This window comes from Chelonoidis abingdonii, chromosome 2, assembly GCF_003597395.2.
Source record: "Chelonoidis abingdonii isolate Lonesome George chromosome 2, CheloAbing_2.0, whole genome shotgun sequence".
Taxonomy (NCBI): Eukaryota; Metazoa; Chordata; order Testudines; family Testudinidae; genus Chelonoidis; species Chelonoidis abingdonii.
In genome coordinates, this window is record NC_133770.1 from 150,837,815 (window position 1) to 150,854,864 (window position 17,050).

Genomic DNA, 17,050 nt, shown 5'->3' on the forward strand with positions numbered 1-17,050 from the left:
GTAATGCAGGTATTTCTGACTGTTGCACGCCACTGTGTTCTGTCGCTGGCGGCGTCCTCAAGGTCCCTGCGTTTGATACTGCTATACTGCAGATTGGCTTTGATGGTGTCCTTGTAACTGTACATTATTAGCTGTATGACAGTAGTGCCTAGGTGCCCCAGTCACGGACCAGGCCCCCAGGTGCTGCACGGATGCTGAACACAGAGATGGTCCCTACACCCCGAAGGTTACAGTCTAAGCAGACACATTTTCCTTCTGCCTTGCGATGAAAAGCCTCACCCCTTACCCTGCTTTACTCTCACACTCCCAGAGGCAGCGTGCCCTAATGGATAAAGTACTAGCTGGGGACTCAGGAGGCCTGGGTTCTATTCTTGGCTCTGGCCTGCTGGGGGACCTTGGGCCAGCCACTGTCCCCCTACTCCCTGTTTACCTGGAAGCTTTCTGGGGCAGGGCCTCTCTCTGTGCACTGCCCAGTGCAGCAGGGCCCTGATTTCAGCTGTCACTAATATAACAGGAATGGCCGTATGTCTGCAGGGCAGATAGTTGCAACCACAGGTCCCATCTCATGATCCTCGAGTTTGTCTCTTTCATCACATTCAGCCAGCACAAAGGGGTGTAATCAGTAACAACTGTGACTTTGTTCCCCAAGAGTTAGTACTGTAGGCTCTCTAGGGCCACCCAGCAGCCAAGCATTCCTTCCCCATTACTGAGTGTGCCCTCTCACGAGGAAAGAGTGCCCTGCTGATGTACACAACTGGACGTTATTCTCCATCTAGCTCCTGGGAAAGGACCGTCCATCCCTACCACCGAGGTACCTGTCTGCAATACGAATTCCCTCTTCAGGTTCAGACTGCACCACGCTGGTGCAGCATATGTCCTTGAGCTCTTGAAAGGCCCTGTCACTGGTGGGCATCCAGCATCCATGAGACCTGCCTTGCGGCAGTGTCCTTGGTTAGTTTGTCAGTGGGGTTGCTATAGTGGTGAATGTAGTATGAACCAGTCATAGTAGCCGGCTAGGCCTAGGAAGACCTGAACTTCTGTGCCCTCCACTGACCATGTATCACAGATAATGAGATTCCTGTTTTTCCTATCACAAACTCGCAGGGGAACTCAGTGATCAGAGAACTATTCAACGTTAGTGAGGCCTCATCTGGAGTACTGTGTCCAGTTTTGGGCCCCACACTGCAAGAAGAATGTGGAAAAATTGGAAAGAGTCCAGCGGAGGGCAACAAAAATTATTAGGGAGCTGGAGCACATGACTTACAAGGAGAGGCTGAGGAAACTGGGATTGTTTAGTCTGCAGAAGAGAAGAATATGGGGGGATATGATAGCTGCTTTCAACTACCTGAAGGGGGGTTCCAAAGAGGATGGATCTAGACTGTTCTCAGTGGTACCAGATGACAGAACAAGGAGTAATGGTCTCTGGAGGGTTAGGTTGGATATAGGAAAAATTTTTTCACTAGAGGGTGTGAAGCACTGGATGGTTAGTAGGAGGTGGTGGAGATCTCCTCCTTAGAGTTTTCCAGGTCAGGCTTACAAAGCGGATGATTTAGATGGGAATTGGTCCTGCTTTGAGCAGGGTGTTGGAGTAGATACCTCCTGAGGTCCCTTCCAACCCTAATATTGTATTCTAATGGCAGCTATTTGTCAAGACGGGAATCACAATCCTTGCTGGAGATGACTACATCGTCCAAGTGTGCAGCCTCATGTTGATTATGTAGTTGGAGTAATTGGTCCATCAAATGTTGAAAAGGGGGCCACTGCCCCATGTAACCCGAAGAGCATCGTCTTAAAATGAATTAGGCTGAGCGGTGTAGGGGAAGCCGTCTTCTTCCAAGGGTCCGGTGATTAGTGGATGTGTCAGTATCCCTTTGTAAAATCCAGAGTGGTGATGCACTGGGCTTCTCCCAGCTGGCCTAAGAGTTCATCCAACCACAGCATGGAGTAGGAACAAAGTCCCCCCCAGAAACACAGGGTGCCGTCCGGCTTTGCAACCAGCACAATAAGACTCCTCCACTTGCTCAGGGATTCCTCTGTTACCCCAAGTTCTAACATGGTCTTGACAGTCCCCCTCAATTTGTTGGGGATTGGTCAGAGCCTGTCCTGTATTACTTTACTACGTTCTATATTAACGTGATGCTGGGCCATGGACAAGCTGAGAATACCTTTGGAAAAGCAGCCACCAGCTGAAGCGTCTGTTCCTTTTGCTTCTCTCTGAGGGGCTCTGAGCTTCCTTGCGGGCAGCTGTTAATTTGGAGTTCCAGTTCCAGTTCCTCAGGATGCGGCAGGATGAAGACGCCTTCCCTAGCTTCCCAGAACTTCAGCAAATGTATGTGCTAAAGTTGTTCTTCCTTTTTTCCCCCGGTGGTTTGATTAAATAGTTCCTGGTTCCTTCCTTCTTCACTACCTCAGAAGGACCTTGCCACTTGGCCATTATCTTTGATTCAGAGCTTGGAAGAATCAGAAGAACTTGGCTGAAAGGCGCATAGTCATTCCTCAGCTTCTTTGAGGTTTTCTCTTCTAGTGTAGGCCCCCATCGCCTCCCATCTCTCGCGTGACTTTGAGACAGATTGTACAAGGTTTTCTGCTCTTGGAGCCTGGCTTTCCCATGTCTCCCACACCAGGTCTGCTATGTCACCCATATGGCAGTGAAAACCTTGTGGAAGCTTGCAGTGCTTCCCTAGGGGTGAAGAGCAGGGCTGGGGTTAGTTGGTCCCAGTGTCAAGGGTCATGGGTAATTAATTTCTTGAGCGTTCTCTTTGCTGTCTGATTAAATCTTTCCACTGGGCCATCCGTCTATGGGTGGTACATGGATGTGCATAATGCTTTTTGATAGGCCACAGACCTCGTTCATCAGCCAGGGCGTGAAACTTGTCTCTTTGGGGATCTCATGAGAAGGTCTTCAGCAGCTCGTCAGCAATGGTCTTTATTGTACTTAAAGTACTGCACAGGATTTTTTCAGGGGGAATAAGGCAGAGTGCCACATTTATTGGTAATACATGTATCAATCAACACTGTATCATATGCATATGATGTATGTGTTACGCTCACACACTTACACACACACACAGAGGTACACTCCGTCTTGTCGTTGTTACCAATTAGTTGCTCCCCTTAACTTCACTGGCCAGGTAAGTTAGATGGGGCGGGGGTGGAGCCAAGCTTCCTCCGATCTGGATCAATGCTCCCATGTTGACAAGACGAGACCCGGGGTCCTCTGCAAGACACCTCACATATATAGCAGCTTCCCTCTCATGCAAATCTGTACCAGATTCAAAATCTGTGTCTGTGTCCATTGGTCCTTTGTGCTACTTCCTTCTGGGTGCTGTCTCAATGCAGTTCAAAGGGGGTGTTTTCAAAAGAAGGTGCTCGCTTCTAAACCCCAAGGCCCTCAATATGTCTGCTCTTCTTTAGTGAGCCCACTTGACAAGTTTTATTGTTTTTGGGTCTGGCTTCCATCCCCTCTCCAACTGTTGCAGCTGTCTGGAGGTGCTGCCTTCCCCGCCTTGCTCATTCACACCTCGTTCATTCAACAGGGCAACTGATTAAAAGAGGGGGGAGATCTTATTCTAGTCCTAGCAAAAAGACATTTTTTTAACATTACACCAAGGTTCAATACAAAGTTTTCTATATAAGGATCTGATACAAAGTTGTGTGAAAACAGAGGCATAATACAAAGTCATATGAAAGTTATGTGAAGATGTTTAATGCAGAGATTTTTCTACATTTTTGACTTTAGCAGACTGGGCTGGTATGGACAGTAACGAGTCCACACTAACAAGTATAGGCTGGTGTCTGAGGGCGCTCTTCTGTGGGGGGGCTATAAGATCAATGCAAAGAGAATGTCCACCAAGGGGAGAGGTACTCGGAGAGCCTGTGGGACCCCCTGGTTGGTATGTGTGATATGATGCACAGAAGTTCTCAGCTACTTTCAGGACACTGGCCAAAAGTATCCGACCAAGATCCTCGACTGTGTCGTATCCTTCCCGAGGTGTCCTGCACATGTGCTGCGTGTAGGAGCTTGCGACAATACTCCCAGGGCACTAGTAATTGTGTCCGTATCTCCTGCATCTGCTTGTCCTGCTCTGTGCAATACAAGTCCGTCGTAAGGGCAAAATGAGGGGACTGCCGTGCCCTCCGGGGTGCCCCTCCTCATCACCCGTCACTGCTCCTTCTTTGAAGGCCCGTCTCAAAGTCATGTCCTTTCTTTGCTCCAGGCATAAACCCAAGAGGCCTGTTAGACTCTCCAGGTCTAGTCTGGGTCCATGGAAGGCCCTTCTCTGATGTCTTCAGCCTTGTCCACATTGACTAGAGTCAGTGTTCTCCCTGACGCCTGTGACGAACTGGGAATGTTCTTAATGTTTTCTCTGAATACTCTGTTGGTGCCTGTGATGTTATTGATATAATCTGGGACGATATAGCACATGGTTGCAACCAAGGTCCTCTAGTGGCACCAAATCTTACGTAAAGGGGGTCATATAAGGTGTCTAAGACCAGGTTATGGGTTGCTGGTTATGATTATGCTGTCTGGATGCATGTATCATTTTGTATTTGAAGTTATGAGTATTGGCTCTATACTGTCTGTATTTCAAATTTGTGCTGTGCTTCTGGGAAACATCCCAGACAAGTTGGTGTTAGCTCTGCCTAGCCTGCTTGATGGCCCATTAAGGACCATCAGCTACACAATTGACCCATGGAGAGAAGGCAGATACGCCTTGTAACTCAGCAAAAAGTATGCAGGGACTTGCGCATGTGACTCCAGACTCCATTTTGCTGTAATTTTCCACAGTAAGAACAAAGAAGTGTTCTTACACCTGGAAAAAGCCTATAAAAGGCTGATGACTCATCTCCATCTTGTCTTCAATTCTGCTTCTTACCTCTGGAGGAACTTTGCTACGAACTGAAGCTCTGAACAAAGGACTGAATGACCCATCCCAACTGTGGATGTATGTAATGAAGTGGGGGGAGTTTCTTGGGGTTTTCTGTGTTTTCCAGTGATTTGCATGCACAGGGGGTGGGAGTCAGTGTCCCTGGGTGTTACTGGTTTAACAAGGTGAGGGGAGAGGGAGTCTGTTATTACAGAGGACCAGAGAGGGAACTTGGAACCCCCGCCGATGGCCTGGAGAATGGAGACCCCAGCGACTGGTGACCTGGTGACCCAGAGATCCAGCTCAGGAGTCACAGCCAGTTCTGGCCAGTGGGAGGACAATGGGCTGCGAAGAGAGGACCCTAGTGATCTGACCAGCCAGTTTCAGCCAGAGGAGGGCTGAGAGGAAAGGAAACCCAGGCCTTCCTGTTTACGACCCTGTTTACCTGGAGAGAAGACAATGGACAGAGATGGGGCTTGTGGATATCGGAGGCCCAGCTGGGAAGTAGGGAATGGGGGAGGGCTCTGGGCTGGAGAGTGGGAGCAGGCAGAGCCCACCAGGCTGCAGGGAGACTGGGATGTGCTGTGCTGAGGGAGGCCAGGCCTGAGGCCCTGAGAGTTTCCTGTGCTGTGTTCAACTCTCAATAAACCCTCCAGTTTGATGCTAGCTGAGAGTCACTCTGGTTTAGAGAACAGGCTTGCATCAACCCCTTTGGGGGTGAGGAGGCCCGGGGGGTCCAGAGCACGTGGTCTCCCTGAGGGGGCCCACAGCAGAGACAGACGTGCTGAGGCTCAGAGAGGTGCGGCTCCAGGACGTGGACGGGCCTGACCCCGAGAGAGAATGGACCCCCGAGAAGGGCTGTCTCACTGAAAGGGGCACCCCCCACGGACCGCACGGTGCCACAAGTGGGCACGATCTATGAGTCTGTGACAATGTATTCCAGAGACTTGATTTGAACCTGCAGTTTATTCCATCACTGCTACAAGCCTGAACCAAGAACTTTGCCATTACTGTATGTCATTGATTCCATTTAACCAATTCTAACTCTCATCTCTATCTTTTTCCTTTTATGAATAAACCTTTAGATGTTAGATTCTAAAGGATTGGCAACAGTGGGATTTGTGGGTAAGATCTGATTTGTATATTGACTTGGGTCTGGGGCTTGATTCTTTGGGATCGAGAGAACCGTTTTCTTTTATTGGGGTGTTGGTTTTCATAACCATTCATCCCCAGGACGAGTGGGACTGGTGGTGATACTGGGAGACTGGAGTGTTTAAGGGAACTGCTTGTGTGACTTGTGGTTAGCCAGTGGGGTGAGACCAAAGTCCTTTTCGTCTGGCTGGTTTGGTTTGCCTTAGAGGTGGAAAACCCCCAGCCTAGGGCTGTAACTGCCCCTTTTAAGCGATTTGTCATGAATTGGTACTCTCAGTTGGGTCCTGCCAGAACCATGTCATCACAGTGCCTCAGGTTCCCCCATGCAGTTCTTGAGTGTCTGGGTGGTGTGATAAGGGGGTATGGTGGCTGCAGAGCAAAGGGCCAGTGCACCGAAATGCCTGACACTCTGTCTCCTAGCAACTGATGGCCTGGGCCCCTCCTCTGCAAAGATGCCAATTGAAGGTGTTGGAGACAAAGAGGTCAGGTGACTGCCTGGCCGGGGGGGCGGGGGGCGGGGAGAGACAAAGCCCAGAGAGGAGGGGCTGGAGGGGGTTTTCAGTTTTGAAGCTGGCTGGGAAATGGAGAGGGGTGCCCCAATGGGACTTGGGCTTCCCAATGAGGCTGTGGCCTCCCTGGGGGTCCCCAGATGGATCTAACTAAAGGGGGTCCTGTTGTCTGTACCGGCAAGACCTGTTTGGGACTGTGTTCCTGTCATCTAAATAAACCTTCTGTTTTATTTATTTTCCAGTCTGACTGCATAGTGGGGGTGCAGGACCCTGTGGCCTCCCCAGGACCCCGCCTGGGTGGACTCGCTGTGGGAAGCGCACGGAGGACCCAGGAAGGTGAAGCCATGTGAGCTTCTTGCCCTGAAGACAGTCTGCTCCAAGGGAGAGGAGACTCCCTAAAGTCCTGACTGGCTTTGAGGGGAGCAGTTCCAGAGCATGACCATGCCTACGGAGCAGGCGGCCTATCTCCGCTCTTTCCTTCTAGGCCAGGAGGTGAGTAGGTTGGAAGAAATGTTCGTGTCCGAGGAGTCTTCCTTGGGCTCCTGCCCTACAGGAAGTTTCTGTAAGAGTTTGTCCAGTCTCAGCCTGTCTCACTGGAGGGAGATCTGGAGACACATGTGCTTTCATCCGGTCTTGGTTCCCGTCAACAGTCACCATTACTGTCATTCTGGGATACCGTAGAATATTGCCATGGGTGCATTTAATGGGGATTCCCCCCTCGCTTCCCTGCTCTTCCCAGTATCTGCTCCCGGACAAAAAGTCTGGTCACGCCTCGAGTCTACGAGGGCCAGCATATCCGTTGTCAGTGAGAGTGACAGACTGTTGAGTCTGCAGCCTCGTCTTCCTCTTTCCAAGCTCCGCTGGGCCCTTCTTCCTGTGCAGGCATGGGGCACGGGGATGGTGTGGGCCGTGTGAAGTTGGGAGTCTTAGCCATGGACCCAGAGAGGGGCACCTGTCACCCACCCTGCCCAACGACCAGTCAGGTGTCTGGGGTTTCTTGGGGTTTGCCCAAGATGGGCCACTCAGACTCTTCCCTTCTCTAGTGTGTAGGGAGTGAACACTTCGGCAGCACGGGGCCCCCAGACAGCTTGAGTGGCCAAGTAGCCCCCCGTGAGGTGGACGGCCTCCGCACGGATCTGCAAACCCAGCTTCAGCCCGCCGGTGGGAGAATCCAGACAGGCTGCTCCATAGCTGGGAGTCCTGCTCTCCGGGATCCCATGTGAGAGGCTGGCTTTCACCACCACCAGCAGACATCCTTTAGCCTTTGGGCGATCGTCCGCCCCGACTGTAGGTTTCTTCATGTAGACCTAGCCGGCCCAATATGGCAGCCTTCACCTCATCACGTCCCCGGCATGCTGCCTGGGCTTCCCCAGCGAGGAGTGGAGCCAGCCAGACTGCCCCCGGGGCCGGGGCCATCGAGAGGCTGCGGCCTCCCTTTCGGGAGTTACCAGGAATGACTCTGTTGTCTGTCGTCAGGGTCGGAGTGGGGCCCGGACATGCCAGGGTCACGCTCTGCATGGCGGCGGGTCCCCAAGGAGCAGCGGTTGGTCCCAGGCCCGCCAGCCATTGGGACACTGTTGCTGGTGCAATGCCATCTGCGCAAGTGGTTGTTGCTGCGCCTGTTGTTGTGCTGGTGAGTCAGCTGGCTGATGCAGGAGCCAGTTCACCCATCGCTCTTTGCACTGAAGCAATGGTTACATCCACCCCACTTCTGGGGACTGCCTCATCAGCTGCTCTTGGGGCCATCTCCTAACTATCTCCCTCTAGCCACCTCCAACTGGCCCAGCCCTAAAATGAGTCAGTCGGCTCTTAAGCTCCAGGGCATCTGTTGTCTCCCCATCAGTTCCTTAGAGGCAGCCTGGCCCAGTTGTTGCCCTCCACTATCCCCGGCCTTCCTGCCTCCCCTTCTTGCTCAGTCCTCCCTCCTTTGTAGCTGTGGCTGCCTGCAGGCCTCTGTGACTGTCAGCCGGGTGCCTCTCTCCCTGGGCTCCACCTGGGCTTTGTGAGCCCCGTCACGGGCGATCAGGGCCGTGCTGGGTGGGGGGCCGTGACGGAGTGCTGCGTACATTGCCTTCTGGCCCCAGTGCCCTGACAGCCGGCCCCAGTGTGCCGACCTGGGAGATTCTGGCAATGACTTTTCCCTGAGTTGGCAGCTCTAGCTTCCCGCCCAGCACAGTTTGCATGTGGAGCTGAGTGTGCTCGAATACCAGCCAGTCCCTCCCGCCTGGCGCAGCATTGTGCAACAACAGCTGTCTGCCAAGTCAGCCCTCCCAGGTGTGACCACACCTCCCCTCACTCTAAGCAGCATAAATAGCCAGGCAACGCTTGGCTAGAAATCAGACAGGAGGCAGGCAAAGAATGGGTGACCCGGAGCAGCAGGCAGGTCTGGGTACTGTATTGCCATCAGCAAGCTACAGTTGCGAAGGGTTCTCTCTTCTGCGACTGCTCTGCTGGGCCTTGCGGCTCTGTGGGGTTTTTTTCCTTCCTCTTTTGCCGAGAGTGCATTTATCTCCTTGTAGCTGGAGCCGGGAGGCAGGCCACCCCTCCGGCATAGGCTGGGACGCAGCTCTGAGACAGGACAGAAGTTTGCAGCACGACGACCGTATTTTAAAGCCAGAAAATGGGCTGATGTATAGAGATCTCGGTGTGGGGCAAGCAAGCAGCACTCCACAGAGCCAACCCGTGGCCCATCAGGGTCATTTTGATTTTCTTTGACTAAGTGACAGTTTAGTTGTAAGAAGGTGAACCCCCAGCTCATTTCTAAACAAATCCCCCTCCAGCTCTAACTTTAGCTGCGTTTCTCTGACTGTAGTTTCCATTCCCTCCGAGATGACACACAGGAAGCCAAAGGTCACCGCAGTGCGGAAGTTGCAGCGCAGCTCGTTACGACAGAGGCTGCAAGGCGCATGCAGGTTGAAAATTACGCTGGTGGAAATTTTGATGCCACAGAATGAGTTACGCTTTAGAGTGATGATGTACATTACGGGCATGCGGGAGCATGTGACGGCCTCTATAAAGAGACCCATGCTGGCCCAATGGCAGAGTAGATCCACAGAGCAGGGTCAGCCGGTGCAGGATGGGTTGTCCAGTGTGTTGGCTCAGTTACCTGATAGTACTTTTTCTCTTTCACTGTTCAGAGGCCCGTCCGTCCAATATTCATGAAAAGCCAGCCACCCAGATGAAAGTCCCCAAGTACCGGTAAGTGATTTCTGTGTCCTGGCAGCGCAGGGCTGCAGAGTTCAGAGCCATGGCCGAGCAATTGTGAGGATTTTCACAAGGTGGGACTGGCTCCCTCTGCTGTTTGTTGTTCTCTGTATTGCGGTAGGGCCTCGGAGCCCCAGTCATGGAGCAGGGCCGCGTTGTGCAAGGCGCTGACAGCAGCGACGGGGCAACCGCGAGAGCAGACTTCAGCTCACTGCCAGCTGAGCGGGGCCTGCAGGAGGCACATGGCTGGGGTTGGGGTGGTGGGTCCGTGGGGCTGTCGGCCCGTGGTGTCTTGCGGCACTGCTGAGTCCAGGGGCACTAAGGGCTGTGTGGAGAGAAGCTGGCATGGCCCTGGATGGATGCTTCCATTTGAGCTTGGAGCAGCTTATGTCTGTTTAGTTTAGATCAGTTGGGAACTGGCACTGGGAGGGTTGGAGGGGCGGGGCACTGGGGTTCAGTGCTGGGGCTGGATCTGTTTGCAGCTCATTGGCTCACACTCGCTACCTTTCAGCCTTTGGGATGTGGCCCAGAAGTCTCTCTACCTGCGGAACAATCAGCTGGTCGCCGGCTATTTGCAAGGCCCCAACTCTGCCCTGGAAGGTGAGTCACACTCGCTGCCCCCCTGCTGCCCCTGCCCTGGGCAGGCCAGGGCCTGGGAGCCTGCCGGGCAGATCCTGTGCTGGGCACAGTGCCACCATCCTCACCTGGCAGCCAGAGCCTCCGGCTGTGCCTGCCCTGCCCTGGGTGCCCCAGCACAGCTCCATCTCCCTGGCACTTTTGCTTGGCTCCCCTGAGCTCCATGCAGCTTGCAGCCACTGAGCAGCGATCCTAGAGCTCTGGGCCGCATCCCCTGCTGGAACGCCAGCTCCCTGGAACCCTAGGGTTGGAGGCATGGACCCTCCAGGGACCCGAGGGACAAAGCGTGGACGCCCCGTGGCCCCAGGGCCAGCAGCGTGGACCCCCTGTGGCCCCAGCGCCGGCAGTGCGGACCCCCCCTCCCCTCCCGCTTGCTCTGCTAAGCGCTAATCAGGCCAGTCTAGTTTTATTCCCAGTAGGCCCAATCCGGCCCCTCTGGCATGCCAAGGGTCTGGCCTCTAGGTCACATGGATAGTCTGAGAGCCAGCCAAGTTCTCCCACCCTGGGGCTCACCGGGGACTCTGCCAGGGTGGTATTTTCAGCCGACGGGCGAGGGGGCGGCTCGGCCCTGGCCCTGCTCTGGGGACAGGTGGATCTGTCCTACGGCTCACCCCCCCTTTCTCCCCACAGAGAAGATTTACTGTGTCACCAACCGCTTCTTCGAGCCAGGGAAGTTCCCCATCATCCTGGGCATCCAGGAAGGGCGCCGCAGCCTGGCATGTGGGACGGGCGACCTGCCCGTGCTGCAGCTGGAGGTGAGTGGAGACCCCCCTCAGATCTCCATGTCCGACGTCCCCTTCCCCCCTCCCTGAGGCTCCATTCCCCCGGCCCAGGCCTAGCTGCAGCGCAGGCTGGTTGTGGGTGTTCCCAGACCCCCCTGCTCCACTGGAGTCCAGATCTCTGCTCTTCACCAGTCCGAGCCCCTCCCCTCCCCACTCAGTACAGACCAGCCCCAGGCCCTGGCTGGCCCCCACGGGAGAGTCTTCGTCCCTCACCAGCCTCTCCCTTCCTGCACAGGACGTGAACATCACGGAGCTGTCCCGGGGTGGCGCGGAAACCACCCGCTTCACCTTCTTCCGCTCCTACAAGGATGGCATGTGGCGCTTCGAGTCGGCCGCTAACCCAGGCTGGCTGCTCTGTACCTCGGCCCAGTCCAACGAGCCCCTGGGCCTCACCCTCCACCCGGACGCAGCCCACATCGTCGACTTCTACTTTCAGCTGTTCTGAGCCCAGCCGCCTGGGAGGTGTGCCCCGGCCCCTGGCTGCTGCCAGCCCAGCCTCGCACCCTGGCTGTGTAGGAGACCAGCTGGGTCGGGAAGGGCTGCACGACCTCTCCCCGACCCAGCCGCAACCAGCCAGGGTTGTGTTCCTAGGATTCCTGGGTCCCAGCAGGAAGGCCCTGGGGCCTGATCCTGCTGGGGAACTGAGCGCCCGCCCGGTGGGAGTGTTTCAGGGCACTCAGCCCCTTGTAGAGCCAGGCCGTGCACTTCAGCCAACGTGCCCCAAAGAAGGCCCCAATTCTGGGGGCCTATCTCCAGTGCCGTGGGGCCTGGCGTGGCTGTCCAGGACACCCAGCCTTTTCCAAAGGGGCCTGTGGGCATCCAGCAGCAGGATGGCCCAGCAGTTAGAGCACTAGCGGGGACTTGGGAAACCCTCCTCTGCCAGACCCCCTTGGGCAAGTCCCGGAGCTGCTCTGTGCCTCAGTTTTCCCCTCCGTACAATGGGGCCAGCAGCCCGGCCCTGTATCCCGGGGCGTGTGAGGGTAAATCCATTAGCCACCTGTCCATGGACGAATCCCAAAGCGTGGGGGTGTCTGGCCATGTGCCACATCAGCACCATTCTGGCTGGGCTCGGTGTCTCCTGGCGGTTCTGCTCTGCATGGCTACGGAAGGGCCAGGTGTCCCAGGAGGGGATCTGGGTGCGCCCCCTTGCTGTGTGAATAGTTTGTCCCACCAGAGAGCTCTGGACCCCCCAGCCCCAGCCTGGCTTTGAATAAACATGGAAATTAGCTACTCATGCCTGAGCGACACTGTTGAGTTGAGATGCACCTGCCCCACTCTGGGCCCAATTCCCATCAAACCCCCCGGCTGGGTCATGCTGGAGCTGTAACGCTAGGCTCCCCGTTCCCCAGAGCCCAGGGCTGCCACCCTCCTCCCCCAACCTGCTCCCCACAGCCTCCAGGCTGGATAAAGACGGGGCTGGCTCACCGCAGGGCTTAGCTGGAGAAAGGGAACGGAAGAGCCAACCTGGGTTCTAGTCCCTGCAAGCAGGACTCCTGGGTTCCATTCCCTGCTCAGCCACCCACTCGCTTCCCCACTCCGTGCCTCAGTTTCCGCACCAGTCACATGAGACTAGTGCTCCAGGTCTATGGCCAGGCCCTCAGCTGGTGTCAATGGGTGCCACTCCATCGGAGTCAAGGGGGCAGCACCAGTCACAACTCCCACGCATACAGTGTTCACTCTGTGTTACCGCCCTCCCGGGGGATCGCATGTTCCAGCTCTCCTCGCTCCCTGGGCCCGTGCGGGGAAAGTGCCTCGGGCACTCTCCCCTCCCAGCGTTGGGGGGGGGGAATGGGGGCAGGGCCGGCTCTGGTTTTTTTGCCGCCCCAAGTGAAAAAAAAACAAAAAAAACCCTGCGCAGCAGCCGGAGCAGCAAAGGGGTGGGGGGGACCAATCTGCCGACCGGCTGGAGCGGCAAAGGGGGAGGAAAACCAACCTACCACTCGGCCGGAGCAGCAAAGGGGTGGGGACCAACCTGCCACCCGGCCGGAGCAGCAAAGTGGGGGGGCGGGAAATGAACCTGCCGCCCGGCTGGAGCAGCAAAGGGGAAGGGGAGGGAATTCCGGGAAACCTGTCTGCTGGTCGGAGCGACGAAGGGGAGGGGGGCATGAAACAAATCTGCCGGCCGGAGCAGTGAAGGGGGACGGGGCACGGGACACACCTGCCTGCTGGCCGGCCGGAACAGCAAAGGGAAGAAAAAACAAAAAAAGACAAAAAGAAAAAAAATACCTGCGGGGCGACGGGCACGTGGATGCAGGGGGACTGCCAGCCCTGCAGACCCCGGGCAGTGGAGTGCACACTGCAGCTAGTGGGAGGGAGAGAAGGGGGCGGCCAGGGCTTCCTTAAGCGGGGCACTCGCCATGCGGCCCCTCCTGCCGTGCTGCCTGCTGGGAGGACTCCATGCTGCTCCAGTGGGCAGGCTGCCGTGCTGGGCTTGCTGCAGACCTGGCACTACTCCCAGCAGCTCCCCTCCTCTGTGCTGCCGCCCCCTGCAGGGCAGCAGGAGCAGCAAACCAAAAAGAACAAAACCTGCAGGGGCAGCGGAAACGACAAAGCGCAAAAAAGGAAAAAAAAAAAGGATTGGACAGAATGCCGCCCCTTGGAATCTGCCGCCCCAAGCACCAGCTTGCTCGGCTGGTGCCTGGAGCCGGCCCTGAATGGTAGCAGTATGGAATAAGCCTGGTGAACACGGGGGCTAGTGCGTGGGGGGGAGGGGGAGGCAGAGGAGCTGCCCCAGGGAACGGTACTGGCCAGGTACTGAAACTAGGGGAAGGGATTATACAATGTCCCTCCAGTCTGGGGAACTCACTGCTACATGGTGTCATAGAGGCCAAGAGCTTAGTGAGGTTCCACCAAGGACCCGTTTCTCCCAAGTGAGGCCATCCAGAGCTACAGGAGAGGAGGTAACGCAGCAGCTGGGAGCTGAGCCCCTTGCCCCTGGCTCTGATAGGGTTGGGGAGAAACAGCTCCCGGGGTGGGTGGGTCTGGAATGGCCCCTCGCAGGGGTTCTCTGGACAGCTGGGAGCGGCCCTACGGCAGACAGGCCACGAGGTGGGCTGGGCATGGATACGATGTCCGTGCCCATTGAGGATGGAGTCTGGGAAGACGCATGGCACAGACACCACTGCCGATAAACCAGTCAGGCCAGTTTGCAGGCAAGGGACTGGAGCAAGAGAGGGGAGCCACAGGTAGCCCCCGAGCATCAGTGGGAGTGCTGGGCATGTGAGGAACAGGGGGAGTAGCACCCCTAGTGAGCCGTGAGGACCGCCTGGGGAGCTGTGGCTTCCCAGGCCTCCTCAGAACACACATGTCCTTCCTTGCGGGTTTGTTCCCCTCGTGGGCTGCTGCTCCAGCCCCACATCAGTGAGGAACCAGTGAGCCTGCCCCAGCCTTTGGAATGAAAGGCCAATGGCTCAGACAAAACCAGGAGCCTTTCCCAGCCAGCTCTGCCCACAGCCTGGGTGCCCATCCTGGGAACCAGGGTGCAGCTGAAATCCAGAGGGGGCTGGGGACACTCGATGCACCTGGCTGGAGGTGGGAGAACCACCTCATTTGAGGAGGGACCTCTGCTCTCGCTGTGCGTGGAGGGCCAGCCCCACGGCAGCTGGGGCATTTCACCCATCATTGCGCCCTGATCCCCCTGAGGCAATGCCGCCCACTGCTCTGGCATCACACCGAGACCAAGCTGCACCCGCAGCCCGCTTGGCAGGTTCCCTTAATTCCACTCACTGACATGGGAGCAGCAAGATTTCAACATCCCCCAGCTTCCGCAGCTGCCTCCTCCTGGGCTGAGGTGGGGACCAGCCCAACATGAGCCAGCTGCACATGCAGGGTCCCTCACCATGCCTGGGGCTCCATACTGGAGATATCCCCAGCTCTGCATGTTTCTGACACCCCAAGTACCCCTTCCCACGGATCAGCGATAACACCAGCCTCAACGGGGGGCAGCTGGCCGGGGACGGCTCGGTTCATGATGCAGGCGCTGGGCTGCAGCTGAGCTGACTGGGTTCTGTGTCAATCTGCCTGGACCTCAGTTTCTTCATCTCGGTTGGGGTCTGCACAGCCCCCAGCGCGATGGGAACCTGATCTCAGGGGGGTTCTGGGCAGCTGTGATGCAGTAGGGACTGTCTGTGTGGGGGATGGGAGAGCCGGGGATATCTTTAGGTGAGGGACAGGACCTAAGCCTGTAACCTGAGCCAGGTGGGGGGGAGGGGGTCAGCACCTTTGACCGGGAAGCCAGACAAAAGGAAGGGGCCGGCTGGAGGGAGTTCAGTTCAGTTTCGGTTTTGGGCTGGGTGGTTGGAATTCAGGGAATCCCAAGCTGGGGACTAAGCTTCCTGAACCCCAGAAGGACTTGATTGAGGGGTCCTGGCTGTGCCTACAAGCTCTGCTGTAGCCTGTGTTCCTGTTGTCCAATAAACCTTCTGTTTTACTGGCTGGCTGAGAGTCACTGTGAGTCCCAGGAAGAGGGGTGCAGGACCGGACTCCCCCACACTCCGTGACAGCAGCACCCGGCACAATGGGGCCCTGATCTCAGCCGGGGTCTGACGGGCCCTAATCTCAGGCGGGGTTTGGGCAGCATGCGGCGTGATGGGGTCTCAGGTCTCTATCTGAGGATTCCTGCCTTGGGGTTTCCAGACTGACCCAATTCCTGCCTGTACGACACTCAGTTCATGAGCTCTCCCCAGCCCTCTGGTTCGGGACTGGGTGTTGCCCGTTCCTGGAAGCCACCATGCGTCAGCCAAATTTGCATGTTACATCAGCGTTGTCCTCTCCCAGGCCCATTATCCCAGATGTAACCGTCACTCCCTGCGCAGCAGGGCCCATAAGTAGCTGTGGAGCTACGACGTCACATTCCAGAGCTCACAGGAACTTGTGGACTGCAGGTACCGCTCTCCCCCGGGTGCTCGGTGCCATGGGCCTCCTCTGCCAGCTCGCTGCCCTGGCGCTCGGTGTGTCCTCTGCTCTCTCTTCTGACTGGGATGGGGGATGGGCATATACCCAGGGTCAATAGGGAGGGGCAGGAATCCAGTGCCCCACCGGGTGGGCACTGGGGCTGGGTTCAGCTAGGATTACCAGCTGCTGGCTGAACAGACAGCCCTTTGCAGCCTTCGTGGCTGGGAGTTACCTGGGCACAGGTGCCTGCCAGGGCTGGCCTGGGCCCAAGCCCAAAGCCTTTGGCATCACCGGCTGGTCTCCCCTTGGGTTGGCACCTCAGCTGCCGTAAAGCAGCAGAGCTCCACCGACTCCTCTGGGCTCAGGCCCCGCCTGGTCAGAAAGAATGCCTAAGAGGCCTATGAGCTGCCACCATCTCACACAGCCAGGTGTTCACTCTGAAACCTAGTGATGGCCTTAGGCATGTTGCCATTACGGACTAATGTCTCTGCTGTTGCACGTGCGGCTGTCCTGGGACTGTGGGCAGATCCTGGTGCTATAGGCTGTGTTGGAGAAGGATGCCCCAATCTGAATCCCGGCTCTCTGGTTAAAGACACACTGATGCGGCCCATATCAAAGCCACACTGTTGGGGCTCGGTCCCAGCCGCAGACAGGGTCAGGCCTTCGTGATAGCCAGGAATCCTGCTCATTCCTGACTGACGCCAGGTGCCGGCCTCTCTCTCCCCCAGGCCCAGCCATGTCCAGCACTCCAGAGTCACACGTGGGTTGGGGGATACCCCACAGATGAGTCCTAGCCTCCAGGCTATACCATGGAGGCTGGCCATCTGTGGGTCCCTGCCTTGCCAGGCTCCATGGGGCATGGGCGGGTGGCTGTAAGCACAGCTCATGAGCCGTGTCTGCACCCTCCACCCACGCACCCCAGGAGAACCGGTCTGGGTGGAGCTGTAAGCTGGGCCTACCCGCACTTGGGCTTGGAACAGCCTTTGGAGCCCTCTGATGCGGGCTA

The 17,050-nt window shown here is 56.6% G+C and overlaps 1 protein-coding gene across 6 annotated transcripts; it reads left to right on the forward strand.

Moving 5' to 3' along the window:
- Positions 1-6,805: 6,805 nt before the first annotated feature.
- LOC116830683 (interleukin-1 receptor antagonist protein-like) lies at positions 6,806-12,381 on the forward strand. Of its 6 annotated transcripts, none has more exons than XM_032790298.2 (5): positions 6,806-7,021; positions 9,667-9,727; positions 10,245-10,333; positions 11,000-11,124; positions 11,387-12,381. In XM_032790298.2, the coding sequence occupies exons 2-5, from the start codon at positions 9,708-9,710 to the stop codon at positions 11,594-11,596; spliced, it is 444 nt and encodes a 147-aa protein (XP_032646189.1). In that variant the 5' UTR covers positions 6,806-7,021; positions 9,667-9,707; the 3' UTR covers positions 11,597-12,381. The 6 variants fall into 6 exon arrangements, with proteins under 6 accessions (XP_032646189.1, XP_032646186.1, XP_032646185.1 ...); XM_032790295.2 differs by lacking the exon at positions 6,806-7,021 and adding an exon at positions 8,831-8,912; XM_032790294.2 differs by lacking the exon at positions 6,806-7,021 and adding an exon at positions 8,873-8,918.
- The last annotated feature ends 4,669 nt before the right edge of the window (positions 12,382-17,050 follow it).